General features: G+C 55.7%; 1 protein-coding gene across 6 annotated transcripts; it reads left to right on the top strand.

Moving 5' to 3' along the window:
• The first annotated feature begins 673 nt into the window (after positions 1–673).
• On the top strand, positions 674–12,659 carry Phyhip (phytanoyl-CoA 2-hydroxylase interacting protein). Of its 6 annotated transcripts, XM_013513796.1 has the most exons (6): positions 3,068–3,181; positions 3,403–3,663; positions 5,448–5,641; positions 6,956–7,130; positions 8,923–9,040; positions 10,595–12,659. In XM_013513796.1, exons 3-6 carry the CDS (start codon positions 5,477–5,479, stop codon positions 11,127–11,129), a joined length of 993 nt encoding a protein of 330 aa, XP_013369250.1. In that variant the 5' UTR covers positions 3,068–3,181; positions 3,403–3,663; positions 5,448–5,476; the 3' UTR covers positions 11,130–12,659. The 6 variants fall into 6 exon arrangements, with proteins under 6 accessions (XP_013369254.1, XP_005373710.1, XP_013369247.1 ...); XM_013513800.1 differs by lacking the exons at positions 3,068–3,181; positions 3,403–3,663 and adding an exon at positions 674–1,388; XM_005373653.2 differs by lacking the exons at positions 3,068–3,181; positions 3,403–3,663 and adding an exon at positions 1,407–2,161 and having other exon boundaries at positions 5,457–5,641.
• Positions 12,660–15,940: the final 3,281 nt, after the last annotated feature.

Below are 15,940 nucleotides of genomic sequence, written 5' to 3'. Positions count from 1 at the left end.
GCTTTCCCTCCACCCCACTCCTCTTCCACGGTTTCCTCTGGACAGTCGTACCTGGAAGTTTGTTCTCTCATCATCCCTCAGCGTGCACAGAGGATTGGCTCCAGGATCCTCGTGGATACCGAAACCCATGGGTGCTCAAATCCCTTACCTAAAATAGTGTAGTTTTTGCACATAATCTGGGACATCCTCCCATTACTTTAAATCATTCTCAAATGACTTATAATATCTAATACAATGTAAATGCTATGTAAGGAGTTGTTATACTATGTCCTTTAGAGAATAGTGACAAGAAAAAATCTGTACATGTTCAGTACAAGCACTTTTTTTTTTTTTTTTTTGTAGTGCTGAGGATTGAACCTGAGGGCTTCAGTCCTAGGCAATGGGCTGGGGATATAGCTCAGTGGCATAAGTGCCTGCCTGGCATGCTAGGCAAGCATTCTTATCACAGACCTGCTCTTCAAATGCAATTTCAAACCAAGTGTGATAGCACACAGCTATAACCCCAGTACTAGGGAGGCTGAGGCAGGAGGAGGGGGATTATCATGGGTTGGAGGCAAGCCTGGGCTATACAGTGAGTTCAAGGCCAGCCTGAACTACATAGCAAGATACTGTCTCAAAAGCAAGAAACAAAGCAAAACAACCCCCACCCCCAAATGCAATTTTTTAAAAATGTCTTTCAATCATTGGTTGGATCTGCAGATGGATATGGAGTGCCAACTGAATGCTCCTTGTTCTCTAGTTGCATCATCTAAATGTCCATTTCTCCTCCTCTGGAAGACAGCAGGCTCCTTGCAGGCCGACTCTGCCAATAACGATGGGAAAGATAACATCTCTGACGGTGCCAAGCCTAGCGCTAACCGAGTCCCATAGTGATCTCATCCCATGATCACAATAAACCTGTGTTAGTATCCCACTTGACAGGTGAAGAAGCCGAAGCTCCAAGGCGGTGGCGTCATCTGTCTGTCCAAGGTCACCCAGCTGGAAGATGACGACGAGAGAGCAGACATCGTCCCCATTTTTGTCTGGCTGTGAAGCCTGTGCTTTCCATCACAGCCCAAACTCTTTGTCACTGTTTCCTGCTTGATTCCAGTTTCCTTGAGCGTTCTTCTGGTGGCACCCACAGATCCTGGTTTTTGGTAGCAGACAAGCCTCCTGCTGATACTGCTCTGTCTGGCTGAGGTGCTCTGGGCTTGCCTGAGCCCCGAGGGTTGGCTGGGATGGGAACACTCGAAGCTCTGTGCGTCCTCCCACCTCCACATTCTTCCCTCTGCGCATCCTTCTCTGCTCTACAACTTCTTCCCTTGAGCATGCCTAATCAGCTAGAGGACTCTCACTGGACATTCAGGCGTCTCCAGGGCTGTGGCGCTGATATCTCCTGATAAGAGTTGGTAAGAAAATGGAGCTATCCATCCATGAAAGGCCCCCAGGAGGGGACCAAGACTGAGACAGGGCCCCTGCTCACACACCCCATCTGGACCCTTCCCTTACATAGCCTCCCTCCTCTTCCCCCAGTCAGCATCCTTGTTTGGGGGCCCAAGCCCTGAGTTAAGCTCCACCCGTCTCCTGGCCTCCTAAAGTTTGGGGGTTGCATGCAAGTCAGAGATTTTCAAGTAGGGGGTGTATTGGAGGGATTTCTGAGGGCTGATTGTCCTGGAGGATTGGGGGGAAGGTGGCAGAGTCACAGCTGCCGCCTCCAAGGACGTCGGTGTAGCTCCCTGGGAGACCCTCTGCCCTCTCCCCCTCCTGCCAGCCTGGGCGAGCAGGAACCAAGCTTGCTGATTATCACCTGACGCTGTACAGCCACCGATCCCATTGGTGGAGCCAGATTCGGTCTGGTTTGCTCGTTCTTTCTCGCCTTCTCTGCCTCTCTCTCCTCCACGCTGCTTGGATTTTGCTCTTGCCTCTCTTCTTTCACTCTCACACTCGACTGGGCTGGGAACATTGTGTCGCTGGGGCAGCAGCCGTTTGTTGCGGAGCCAGAAAGGAGCTGCCTGTGGGGCATGGAAGCTGCCTCCTTGGCGGCCGGCAGAGGAGCGAGCGTGAGCGGCTGCCTGTGACCCAGGTGTCCGGCCGCTGTCTCCCTGCCTGGGGAGCTCATCCACGCAGAGGTCCTCCCTTCCCTCCTTGCCAGGTCTTCCTCTGCAGAGCCCGGAAAAGCCAGGTGAGTGCCCTCCCCCCACCTCCACCGGCCATCCTGCTACCTATCCTGAGAGGCTGAGAGCTGGGGGTGCCAGGGACCTGCCACTGTCCGGGGTGCCCAACTGAATCGCCAAGGAGTCGACCTTGTCCCCTCTCCCCATGGCCTTCTGCAAAGGGCTTAACAGCTGGATCCAGTCCCTGGGGTGATACAGTTAGTTACCCCGTGACCATTCTGCTGCAGTCAGCGGTGCCAGCGGGGACAGTGGGTGGGGGAGCTTTCCCTGTGGCATGCAGGTGGCTTTTCTGAATGGGACTGAGGAAGGGGCACCGTGTTACAGTGTGTGTGCATGCTCGCGGGGAGGCCGGAGGCCGCTTGCGTAGATAGGTGTGCCTGCGTGGAGTTAGGCTCCTGTGGGGGCTTAGCCACCTTCTGGCATGTCTAGGAACATAGCTTTTTTGCACGTGTGAGGTACGTGTGTGCGGAGGCAGTGCTTCTCTGTAGCCTGTGGGTAGGCGTGGGCGGGGGGCCGGCGAGGCAGTATATTTAGGGGGTGGACGTGTCACTTGTCCTGTGGGTGGGAGTACATGTGGAGGGAGTACATGCAAGCAGGCGCTTTCTATGTGGGGAGACACAACTCCAGAACAGGGTGGGCGGGAAGCGTGGGCAGACCCTTGTAGGTGCCCAAACCTGTTGGTATGTGAAGGATCAGGCTGGCAGAGTGTGGTGAGACGCAAACATGTTTTCAAAGTCTGTCTTTGAGCCTGGAGACTCCAGCGAGAATACCAGAGTCCCCTGGGGGAGTTGAAATGCCTGTGAATGCACATGTGTGCTCAGACAGGCATGTGGGTGGCATGCCTCCTTGGGGAGGTGGCACACATGCATGTTGGTCCCTGCAGCTTCTTCTTTTCCCCAAATATGGCTTGCAAGGAGGGATTCGTCCCGTGGGTGTGCATGAGACCATGGACATGAGCATGTGTGGGTCTGCTTGAAGGTGACAGTTTGCAGAGGGAAGAAACCATGGGGCAGACTTAGAATGCGCAGGTAGGTAGGTGGAGGGGTACCTCGGTGGGTAGGGAGTACGGGAGTGAGGGTGGCTGGGGAGGTGTGTGCAGGGGCTGGGGGGCACCCTTGGCCCTTGTGTGTGTGTGTGTGCCTGCCTATGTGTGGGTGTGTACACGCTTGCCCGGGGTGGATTCACACAGGAGCGTGGGTGTTTCTAGGGTGTTGCCTCAACCTGCCGCTCACACCCTGCTTTTCCCCAGGCATCTGCCCATCGAGAGGCTGGGTTCACACCCACCCTGGTCCACCCTCTTGGTGCCAGTCGACACCTCTCTCTCAGGCTAGGGTGCGGGAGTCAACTTAGCTCTCCCAGAACTGGAGAGAGAACGGATAAGCAGCTGCCAAGTCTGGGGCTCCCACACACCGCACAGCTACCCCATATCCCTAGAAGACTCTGAGAAGAGGAGGAAACGAGGCAGAAACAGTGGCTTGATCATAGGGCCAGTGGAGGCTGCGTCACACGGGTAGGAGTGCGTCTGTGTTCGTGTGCGCAAGGGGCATACATGTATCTTCCTGGGAGCTTCCTGCCAGGATCCGGGGAAATGGTAACTCCCCACTGCTCCACACCTGTCCCCTCAATTACAGACAGGTCTATTATTGTAGGGTTGTGGACACAACCCCAGATCCATCTGTTTTATTTTAGGGTGGACTTGGTAGTACGCCCATGCTTACTTACCATGGGAGTCCATGCATGAAGCTACTGAATCTCACTGTAGGGTGTGAGGCTAAGAAGAAATAGGACTTGGGGGACACCCAGGGTGGGTAAGAACCATCATCCATAGCCTCCCCCAGGACCTGCCACCCAGGCAGCCCACAGGTTAATCTAGAGGTGCCAGGCTCTGTAGCAGGCTTAATTGACAGGGAAGTGTGGGCTGGATCTTCGGGAAGCTAAAAATAAAGTACCTGTTTTCGCAGGCACAGGGTGCCCTCACCCCTAGCTCCTGGGTAAGGGGAGGAGAGAAGGAGGTAGCACTGAGCTGTGCCAGGTGCTGAGCCGGAGGAAAGAATCAAGAAAGCAGGAGACTGGATGCCCTGGAGAAAGTCCACCCACGTGTGTGCCTCTTCTGCCCCCTCACCTGTCCCCACCCAGAGCTTGGGGTGGTGGTCAGGCCATAGATGAGGCCAGGCAGCTCTTCCCAGCTAGGGACAGGTGAGAGAGACGGTGGTGCAGTCCTTCCACACCTGGAGGGCACGAGATGTCCGGTAGAGTTGAAGGAGTGGGAGAGGAAGTTTAGAGAAAATGCAGTTGCCCGAAAGGTATCAATGCAAGCAGGAAAAATAAATAGCCAGAAACATATGTGCCCTGCACATGGCCACATGCCACGCATGTCACAAACATACACACTCACACACACATCCACACAAGCTTAGAGATAAAGTGCTTGATCTCCAGAGCACACTTCATTTGCTGACTGTGGCCTTAGGCACCCCCAAGCACAGTTAACTTATCTGTAAAATGGGGATAATAATAGTATGTACCTATTATGAGAGCTGTGTGAGATAATGTCTGTGAAATTATTCATACCTTTGGGTTCCCAATAGACCTCAGTGTTGAAACAAAACAAATTATTTTAAAAAGCCAAGTGAAGACCAGCCAAAAGAGAGTGATTGTCAAAAAAGTTATAGGTGGAAAGAGAGCTTGAAGCAGGCAGAGGCCCACACCACCCCCGTCCACCACAAATATATCCACAGGCACCTTTCCGGCACTCGTCCTCCCAGCTCTGCATCACGGGGACCCTCCCTGAGCAACCCCAGGGAGGAGAGAGGCCTGAGCCCAAGGGTCTTGGCACCTTGGACTCTTGGCTGCCAGCATCTGCCCCCTGCCTCAGTGCCAGCCCTCAGCCCCCCAGCAGGTGCTTCCTGCCTCCTCTCCGCCTCTAACCCGTTCTCTCCACCCCCAGCCTTTCTCTTTTCACGCCTGCTGGCTGAGAGCCCCCGCCCTCCTCGGCGCCATCTGCTGCAAATCTGTCCCTGCCCAGCATTTGCAGCGTTCCCACTGCCTCTGCCACCTGTCAGGTGCCGTCTGCTCTGCTGACCCTCCGAGGAAACAGAGCGCCCCCAGGGGCCACCCACCCCAGCTTAGGTCCCTCAACTCTGGTCTTCCCCATGCAATCTTTTCTGTCAGATTTATGAAGCAGATGCATTTGTTGGGTTCTGAAGGATCCGACTAGCGAGCAATGTTGGGCGCTGCCCATTCCAGAAAGCTCTGCGGTGGGAGGGAGCCACTGATATTTCCCCTCACACTCAGTTCCCACAGGGGCCGAACCAGAGGGGAGCATGGAGCTGCTGTCCACCCCCCACAGCATCGAGATCAACAACATCACCTGCGACTCCTTCCGCATCTCCTGGGCCATGGAGGACAGCGACCTGGAGAGGGTCACCCATTACTTCATTGACCTCAACAAGAAAGAGAACAAGAACTCCAACAAGTTCAAGCACCGGGTGAGTAGAGGATGCTGCGGCACCTCTCCCCAGCCCCTGTTCTGGAAGGAGATAGGAAAATGGACCTCGGGGCTGGGGATTTAGCTCAGCGGCACAGCGCCTGCCTGGCAAGTGCAAGGTCGTGAGTTCGATTCCAAGTACGGAAAAAAAAAGGAAGAAAAAAAAAAAAAAGGGAAAATGGACGTCGAGGAAAACAGGATGGAATCAGAGGTCTGATCAGAACCCAGGTTCTCTGAACTGCGTTAGCTTGGGGAAGTGATGTGACCTCTCCTGGCTCCAGTTCCTTCCCCGGTGAGAAGGGAGTAATCACGGCCACCCTCAGAGGGTTGCTGAGAAGATTCCGTGAGTAATGTTTGCGTGGTGTTTGGCTCGCAGCCTGAAACAGCGTGAACACTGTTATCTGCGCCATAACTGGGCCTTCAGACAGGGCCGCGTGCCCAGGCAGGGGGTGGACCCAAGGTGCCACACATGGTAATGGATGACGTCTCAAACTCTGACCAAGGCCAGGCCTCAGGGAGCAGGCTTGTTGGCTGGATGGACAATGCTGGGCAGGCCCCTTTTGCCAGGGATTCGATGCTTTCCCTCGAGTCCTGTCACTCTGCCCCTCGGCCGCCTGCTGGTTACCAGCTGTTAGTCTAGGAAAGGAATGTGAGCAGGTCCTCACGGGCGTGTCCTTTCCCTGGGTGAGAAGCTGCTGTGGGGGCGGGTGGGAGGAAGCCCACATCTTCTCCAGCTGGAGAAGCAGGGGACGAGGTGAGGAGAGGCTGGCTCCCAGGACACCAGCCTCAGTGTGGGTTACTTACCCCGCTCTCTGGAACTGGCTCTCTTGATCTGGGTGTCTTTTGGCAGGCCAGTTGCCACGGTGATGTGAATGTTCAACACCACCCCTTGAAGCAGGCCCTCCCCCCAAAGAATAAGGCATATTTTCCCTTCCACCTCGGCTTCTCAGCATTTGCTGTTGCCGTGGAGACAGCACTGCAGTGTGCAGAGCTCTCAAAGTCTCCCTCAAAAACGGAGGTCTTGACACCTTCAACTTTGGGGACCTCCTCCCAAGTAGCCTCTCCCCTCGGTTCCTGAAAGAACAAGGCAACAGCATGGGAAGGAGGAGCGTCTGTGTGGTAGTCCCAAGCCCTGCTTGCTTCTGCAGGAAAATGGCAGCCAGGGCATGGAGATATTGGGTCCCCCAAACACTGACCCTCTTCTGGGGGCAGGGGGAGGGAGGTGATTTGGGGAGTAGGAATTCTGGGAGAATTCCAAGACGGGACGTGACCCCTCGATTAACTCTGGGCTTTCCACCCATGTCCCACTTCTCAGGATGTCCCCACCAAGCTCGTGGCCAAGGCTGTGCCACTGCCCATGACAGTGAGGGGCCACTGGTTCTTGAGCCCCCGCACAGAGTACAGCGTGGCTGTGCAGACAGCCGTGAAGCAGAGCGATGGAGAGTACTTGGTGTCCGGCTGGAGCGAGACGGTGGAGTTCTGCACTGGGGGTGAGGCCTGGCTCTTGGATCGCTGTCTTGCTTGTTTGGCACATCTGGCTTAGTTGTGGCCAACAGGGGCCAACACTCATGGCCATCTGCTGGGTCCTGGGCTATACCTGGGCCAGAAGGGAGACAGCTCGGCTTTTCCTGATGAGGGACAAATGTGGACACTACCGCTCAACTTGGCAATACTACCCCCATGAAGGGGTGGAGGTACTTTTCTGAAAGGATGGGGTCTCACACATTTTTAAAAGCATGGTAAAACACACAACATAAAACCTATCATCTTGACCATTTCTACTGCACAGCACAATAGCATTAAGTATATTCACAGTGTTGTCCAGCCAGTCTCCAGAAACTTTCCATCTTGCAAAACTGAAACTCTACCCATTAAACGACCACTTCCTGTTTCCCTCTTCCCCCAGGCCTTGGCACACAACACTCTACTTCCCATCCCTATGATTTTGACAACTCTAGGTGCTTCCTCTAAGTAGAATCATGCAGTGTTTGTCCTTTTGGGAGCTGGTTTATTCCTCTTAGCATAATGTCCTTGAGGCGTGTGGGTGTCATAGCATATGTCAGAATTTCCTTCCTCCTTAAGGTTGATCAACATTTTGTTCATCAGTGGTCTGTCAGTGAACACCTGGTGGGACAATCACATTTTTCTGAAAAATGGCCCTTATCCGACGGCCTTGCAAGCTCTCTAAGCAGAGCCTACCTTGTAAATTCAAACATGAACAAACACTGACCTTCTGTGTGCTTGCTCATCGCTGACCCGGGACCTGCCCCACAATATCCCATTCCTTTAGTGTCCACATGAGAACTGCTCCAGATTGCTGTCCTGTTGCAAGGAAGGGGCAGGGAACATTCTCTGCCCGAGGGCCTCCGAGGCTGCTGGCTCCATCCTCTGCCAGCGTCTGTGCCCCAAGTCTCCTTGAGCTGCCGCAAACCTTACTCAGCAGTGCTCCTGCTCCTTGTGGAGAGGGCTTCTGGGTTTCTACAGAACCACACATGCCACGAGCATTTAATTCAAACTGGGAGCTGGGGGTGGCTATAGTCCAGTCCACCCTCCTCTCACCCAACCAAGCGCCCCAGCCATCAGGAATAAGGAAAGGGCACCTCTTTCTAGTTTGCACCAAGGTGCTGTCCAGCCTAGCAGCAGCCCTGCTTGGGCTCCAGAGCCCCAGGCTCAGGCTGGGGTGGGGAGTGTGGGGTGCTCAGTTTCCTGACTCTGGTACCAGCCTTCCGCATTTCTCCAGAGTGGCTCAAGTGCAGAGCCAGTGCTCCAGCCCTGAGGAACGGCTGTGGTCACTGCCTTAATATTCACGATTGCGGGGCCAGGCTCCGTTCTCTGATTCTTTCACATAGTAGAAGAATTCATCCACTTGCTGTATTTGAGGGGCCCTCCCGAAGGACCCTGCATCCACCCCTCTCAAGTCCATCTTTGGTGTCCATCTTTTCATATGAGCATGGGCTGGGATGACAGCCCCCTAGGGCCGGGGCATGGTCATAGGGCATTCCCCTACCCTTTGTGGACCCAGGGCAGCCATGAGCCTCTGGCAATGAGGGCGTAGAGACAGTGAGGACAGCTAGCACACAATTCTGTGTTCCCAGCCAAGGCAGGCTGGCTTGTTCCAATCTGAGTCCAAGCCTCTGCTGCGGCTGTGTAGTTCCCCCTGCTGCTCCCGAGGACAAGGTTAGCTGGCAGGCACAACGGGGGTAGACAGGGGTCAGGGGAGAGGACGAGGCTGTGATCCTGCAGCTGGCTCTAACTCACCTCGCCCCACCTGCACTCCCACAGATTATGCCAAGGAGCACCTGGCCCAGCTGCAGGAGAAGGCCGAGCAGATCGCCGGCCGCATGCTCCGTTTCTCAGTCTTCTACCGCAACCATCACAAGGAGTACTTCCAGCATGCCAGGTAGGCGACCTCTCCTTCCTCCCTGAGCTCTTCCTCCTCTTGTCCCAGCCGTCTCAAGTTGCCCCACTCTCGCTGGCTGCCAGGTCTTCCTCCGGGGTCCCTCTGTCCTCACCCTTTCAGGCTGGCTCGGTAGTAACCACTGCTTTGGGATTGAGTTCACAGAAGGTCAAGAGCCCTGGGACAGGGCTGCCTGGCAGAGCACAGAGCTAACAAACCCGGAGGAACAGGTCCCAGTTTGATCCCCCTAGGGAGTTTCTTCACCAGATCTACCAGCATGGGTCAGCTATCTCTCTAGTTCAGGACCTGAGACCATGGAGGAGGTAAAGAGAATGCAGAATGAGTTCCGAGCCTGAAGGGTTCTGGGGAGCACCTAGCTCTCTGGCATTCAACCTGGGTGCTGAGGCCCCTGTAGGCTCCAGGGAGGCATCTTGAGACATCTCTTAGGGTGCTGCTGAGGGTCTGGGGATGGGGAGATCTCGGCAGGGTGCTTCCCACCGTCAGCCAGAGCATCACCCAGCCAGAGCAGCCTCCATGTTACCTGCCTGTGACCAGCCTATGTATACATCCCCATGGGGAAAAAGAGGGTTCTGCAGTCCAAGAGTGCTTGAAAATTGATGATCTCATCCAATAACCTCAGCCTACAGATAAAGATCCTGAGGTCCAGAGGGTCCTCCGTTAGCTGGTTAGGCCAGTGAGACACACGTCACTCAGAACAGCCAGGACCAGGGTTTGTCTACCCTCCCCTGTGTCTGATGCTATTGTTTCACATCTATGTCCTTCTAAGCCAGGCCAGGCTGGCTGCAACTGTCACTGTCTTTATCATTACAGGCAGCTGGGGCAGGTAGTGGGAGCATCGTGGGTCTTCAGTGTCTGTACTGAAGAACAGAGGCGGGGGTTCTATTTAAGCTCCCTTGTCACCAAGAAAGAGAGAGACAGGGAATGTCCCTGTGTTCCCTGCTCCTTACAAGAGGCCAGGACACAAAGACTAAAGCAGAGCTCACCCTTTCCAGAACCTCAGACTTGGTCAGTAGGGAAGGATTTAATGTCATAAGTATGTGTAATCATTGAGCAAAATTCAGGATCCTTCTTCATCTAGAAGGCAGCCAAGTTTTTTTTGAGTATTTATAAGTGCTTGATGTTCCTGAAAGAAAAGAGGAACCCCTATGCTAGCCCTTGAAGGACGATTAAGAGTTTGTGAAGCCAGGAGGTGAAGGTTGGGAGGGCAGCCCAGGCAGAGGGAACAGCAATGCAAGATGCGGAGATATGGAAGCAAGAGAGTGGATGTGGCCGTCACCTGTGAAGGTGGTAGGAGGTGGAAAGTGATAGCTGGACCAGAAAGACAGGATGCTGTCTCTCTTGCTAATCGCGATCAAGCCCCACCAGAGAGCTTTTAAAGATGGGAGTAGCCGGTTCAGCTGTCTTCTCAGGAAGGAGAGGGCAGAATGAGTTCCTCTCCAGGGCCCTCCCCTGCTCTTGCATCTGGGACTTCTTGACCACACACGGTGGTCAAGGCTCAGCCCAGCTAACTGGGGGCATTTTCCCTTGCGGGGGCAGGACCCACTGCGGGAACATGCTACAACCCTACCTGAAGGACAACAGCGGCAGCCATGGCTCCCCCACCAGCGGCATGCTCCACGGCGTCTTCTTCAGCTGCAACACTGAGTTCAATACCGGCCAGCCCCCGCAGGACTCGCCCTATGGTCGCTGGCGCTTCCAGATCCCCGCCCAGCGCCTCTTCAATCCCAGCACCAACCTCTACTTCGCAGACTTCTACTGTATGTACACGGCCTACCACTATGCCATCCTGGTGCTGGCACCCAAGGGCTCCCTGGGGGACCGCTTCTGCCGTGACCGCCTGCCCCTCCTGGACATTGCCTGCAACAAGTTCCTGACCTGCAGCGTGGAGGACGGGGAGCTGGTCTTCCGCCATGCCCAGGACCTCATCCTGGAGATCATCTACACCGAACCCGTCGACCTGTCCCTGGGCACCCTGGGGGAGATCAGTGGGCACCAGCTCATGAGCCTGTCCACTGCCGATGCCAAGAAAGACCCCAGCTGCAAGACCTGCAACATCAGCGTGGGCCGCTAGGGACTCCTGGGGAGCTGGGGATCAGGGAGAGATGGCAGGAGGGTGGCTTAGATTTAGGGAGCTGGCTTTCTCTCCCCTGCGCCCTGCTCCCTTGGCTCCGTCTGTCCACCCCACCCCCACCCCTTGGCATCGGAAGCAACCGAGGGTGGTCTTCTTGGTAAGCGTGGCCCAGCCCAGGCCCAGTAGACTTGCAAAGGCTTCTCGGCCTCAGGAGGTCCATGGGTGGGCTGGATTTCTGGAGAACTCCCCTTTCCTTTCCTTTGCTTTCCTTCTCCTGCTCTTTGCCTTATCCAAGCCTCCATCTGCTAGAGCCCTGCCTGCCCCCCAGGCTCTCCTGGGGAAGCCCCTCAGGGCGAAGCCCAAAATGTAGCTTGGCTGCCTCCAGAGAGATGCAGAGAGCTGTGGGGCGCCACCTCCTCAGCCCCACCCACCCCACTCAGGGCCACCCCAGAGAGCCCCCTCCCTGCTGAGCTGGGCCTGGGGCTTCCCACTCCAGGCTGGGACTCTCCCCTCTATAAATAGCCTCCCGCACCGCTGTCATGTCCTGGCTGCCCCTTGCCCGTGAGAACCCTCTTCCTGCATGGGAGAGCTGTCCCTCCCTTCCTCCACCTGTCCACTCCAGATGTCCCCCTGCTCTCTAGAGAGGGAGCCTCTTTATTCTCCTGGCTTCAGGGCCCGGGCTGTTGGGCTTTTCCTTTCTTCTGTCTGGAGATAATATATCCCCCAGCAAAACTTTCCCGGGGCTCACAGAGTGCAGGGGTCTGGAACAGCAGCCACTGGGGTCGAGGAGGGGGAAGGAGACCCCTGAGACCCTGGCCTCAGCCGGACCTCGCTCAATGGGGCCTAGAGAAGTGGAACTAGAGACCTGAAGGCTACCCGCAGAGCCCTGGCACCCTGCCTGGCTGTGTGCTTTGCTTGCCTGCTCTGCCATGGTGCCGTGACCACTCTGCTCTGGGTGTGAACTGACTGGGCTCTTGGCCACTCCAGCCCCTTCGCCTGTCCACTGGCTATTGGCCTTCCCAGCATTCCCCTAGGGCACACCTGGTGAAGCCCTCTCTGGGCTGTTTTCACCTCTTCCTACTGTTGCACAGGTCATGAGGCTGGTGAGGGTAAGCCCCCACCCCTTTACCGAGACAAGCAAAGGGGGCTGGGTGGGCGGCCAGCGAGGTGCTGGTGGAAGCAGCAGAGGGTGACCCCACTGTGACTTTCGCAGAAATGACAGGGATGACAGACAAGCAGCTAGATTTGTGTGATGAGAGACAGAGGGGCTGGCTGGCCAAGGAGGCTGTGCCTGGGTGTGTGGGCAAAAGCTGGGCTGAGCGTGGGGAGGGTGGGAAGGCCTGGGGCCCCAGGGAGGCTTGTGGAGAGAGAGAGAGAGAGGACTTGGGTCCTCAGGCCCTGCCCACCCTGTGTGGATGGCATTGCTTGGGGTGGTCCGATGCCCTTCTCCAGTCCAGCGTCCTCCTGGGCAGGGGTCTCACCCGCCTGTGCTGTGCTTGCGATGTACATCAATAAACCACATGGCCTGAGGCCCTGCCTGTCTTAGTCCATCCAGGCTGCCGTAAGGAAATTCCACAGACCAAATGGCTTAGGTACCGCAGAGGTCCAAGCTGAAGTCACCAGCAGATTGGATGTCTGCCAAGGGCCTGCCTTCTGGGGAGTGGAGAGCTGTCTTTTTCTGTGTCCTCACATGGTGGAAGGGGAACAAGCTCCCTCAGCTCCATTGCCCCGTGCCCTTGTACTGGGGGTTCTACTGGGGATCCCTGGCTGTTGTCATATTTTTATTTTCAGACAAGTTCTCACTATGTAGCCCAAGCTGGCCTCAAATTTCTGATCCTCCTGCCTCAGCCTCTGAAGTAGCTAGGATTGCAGATGTGTGCCATCAGGCCCGGTCCTCAGCCTGTTCGATAAAGGCGCTAATCCCATGCACAAGCCTCCACTCTCCTGACCTAATTGCCTCCCAAAGGTGTCACACCCTAATACCATCTTGGGAGTTAAAATTTCAACAAATGAATTTGTGGTGGGAGGAGGCAGACACTGCAGCCATAGCAACCTCTCTTTGGGCTGGGGTGGGAGGGGCGGAGAGGGCGGGTTGCATAATCCACCGAGGAGTTCCCTCCGATGGAGCCGCCCTCCAGGGTATATCCAGACCCTACTTCAGGAGCCTCAGCAGAGCACAGCCTCATCTCCAGCTTGGGGAGTGCTCTGGAGGTCATCTGCTCTGCCCTGCTCTGCCCTTGTGGAGACACTAAGTCCTAGGGGAAGGATGGGGGCAATCTGGGTCCCCGCTGGGCCCTTGCCACTGCTGCAACCTGCCATGCTTCAGCCCCAAATGCCACCGGTTTTCCCTGTTCCCGCTGGGGTGGCCCTTCCCCCAGCAGGGCTTCTCATCTGCAGATCTGAGTCACCTCTGCATCTATTATTATGGACTTATTAAAATGGTCCTCGGCTGGACTGGAAATGTTCCAGAAGTGTCAGAGGCGCCTTACCAACACTGTCTGCGTCAGGGCCAAATTCACATGCTTCTCAGACCTGGGGGCGAGGCCTCTTTGAGACAGGCAAGAAAGCCAAAGGGCAACTGACCACTTCTGGAGGACCTACTGTGTGCAGCCCTGGGCCTGCACTTCCATGTGCATCAGTTATGTAAGTCTGCATAAAGGCCTGGGGTGCTATTAATTCCCACTTAACAGATGAAGAAACTGAGGCACAAAGAAATTAAAAGGTTTGCCCACATTGTATGCCAGGAAGCCACAGTGCCCAGGGTTTCATTCAGAAAAAAAAAAAAAAAAAAACAGCCATTTTACTGCCCTGTGCTTGGCTCCCCTAGTGTGTATGGGCATCACCCTGGACAGTAGTAAGACAGAGGCCAGGCCTTTCCCAGACACAGCGGCCCTCCCTCACCCTCTCCTGTGCCTTCCCTCTAACCAAGGCTGTGTGTAGTTTCAGCATAACACCAGGGGGTGCTGTGGAGTCGCGAATGCCTTGAAGGTTCCGTTTAAAGGTGAATGGGGAACAACTCGAGGGTCTGTGCCCTTATCTCCGAGCAGGCTTGGCTTCTCAGAGTCCTCCGGAGAGGCAGGCTTTGATCTTCCTTTTGACAGCCCTTTTGGGTTTCTTTGGAAGTGGGACTGGCTCCCAGAATCTTCTAACTGGGGGACAAAGGCAGTGACCAGAGGCAGGGGCTCCGTGCAGGTTTCACTGGAGGGCCTGTTTCTCCTTCCTCGTCCAGATGGCCACTCGCCGGCTCATGGCCAGCCCTGGGCTGCTTGAAGCACCTGTCAGATGGAGCAGGGTCAGGGCATCTGAACAGGGCCAGACTCCATTCCGAGGTCCTTTCTGGCCTGGAGTCTAATCTGACCCAGTGGAAGGGAAGGTCCCTGTTTGAGGCTCATGCATATGCGCATGCACCGGCCCTGTCCCAGGTCCTAGAGGACCTCACAGAACTCCAAGGTGAGAGCAGCCCCGGACCTTAGTAGCTACGTCCAGCCGAGGGGCCCTGAGTTGGCTTTGCTGCCAGTATAGGCAGTGAGGGAAAACAAGGCAGTGGTGAGGAGGTGAGGCTTGAGGTCACAAGTAGGGCGTCCTGCTGTGCAGGCACAAACACACAAACATACCTCGCACAAGCACATGCTTGCACATGCGTGCCCCAAGACACGTGCACCTCCCACAGTCTCCTCTGCCCGGACGCACGCTCACACTCCCCTGCGCATTCGCTCCTCTCAGGCCAGCATCTCTCCCTTTGGTCCTGGGTGGGTGGCGTCCCACCCTCCAGAGCAGAGGGAGTCGAGGTGAGGGCTCAGCTCCCAGCACCCTCAAAGCTTTGTGTGGTCTGGAAATGTGTCTCTTCTCCGCGTCAGGGAAAGAGGCGGCTGGGGTCCCAAGGAAAAGGATGAAGAGGGCCCATTCCCCAAAATGGAGGAGGCCTTCGAGAAGCCCAGCTGAGGTGACTGGCCGTAAAACAGTGTGGCCCCAGCATTTGGAGGAGATTGGAACCAGATGTTCCGGGATGGAGGAGGGGAGGGCAGGGGCAGAACGGCCACTGTGGTCGGCAGGGGGCTGGGGTAGGGGCCTCGCAGTTCCCTGGGGAGAACATCTGGCTGCCCTCTCCCCCAGCTCTCCAAGTGAGGCTCTACTATTTTTGCAAAACTGGAGCAGCAAATCTTTTCACGGATTCCAGAATCAGCCTTGTGCGTAGGGACAGTCAAGTACAGGGTGTAACTTGGGAGGTGCCCAGAAAGGCTACCAGCTGGCCAGAAATGTGTCCCTTACTGCCCACAGGCCCCTCCCTGCTGTGGGGTAATATTGCCCCCTGGCAGGGGCAGCCACTGCTGAGCTGGAAACCAGTGCACCCGGAGGTTTCCTTGCCACCCGGAAATACTGCAGCGCAGGAGAGAAAACTGTCTCATAGAGGGAGGAGGAAAAGAAAACGGGCCCCTTATTAACAGTCTGGTATTTGATGGGCACAGTGACCAGCTTTCCTCAAAGTTCACCTCGTTCCTTCTTCACAACCGTGCTGAATGTTCTTATCATCCCAGGTTTACAGATGGAGAACCTGAGGCTCAGAGAGGGTGAGTGACTTATCCAGAGTCACACAGCCACCCAGTGATACAGGTATGCTTCAAAATGGGCTGTTTACCGTCAAGCTTGTAACTCTGTGGGCCAAGAAAAGGGGACAAAAGGGAATAAAGAAGAGAGCTGGCCATCCACCTTTCTGGTTTGGCAGTTGAGTCAATTGTTGGGCCATGAAGCTGGGACGTCTCCCAAGGGTCCTGGTTACTTCAACAGCCTGGCTCCCTGCACCTCCGCTGCCC

Source organism: Chinchilla lanigera, unplaced genomic scaffold, assembly GCF_000276665.1.
Source record: "Chinchilla lanigera isolate Chin_1 unplaced genomic scaffold, ChiLan1.0 scaffold00002, whole genome shotgun sequence".
Lineage (NCBI taxonomy): Eukaryota > Metazoa > Chordata > Mammalia > Rodentia > Chinchillidae > Chinchilla > Chinchilla lanigera.
The sequence above is the reverse complement of the archived record's forward strand: the minus strand, read 5'-3'. Positions and strand labels throughout refer to the sequence as shown.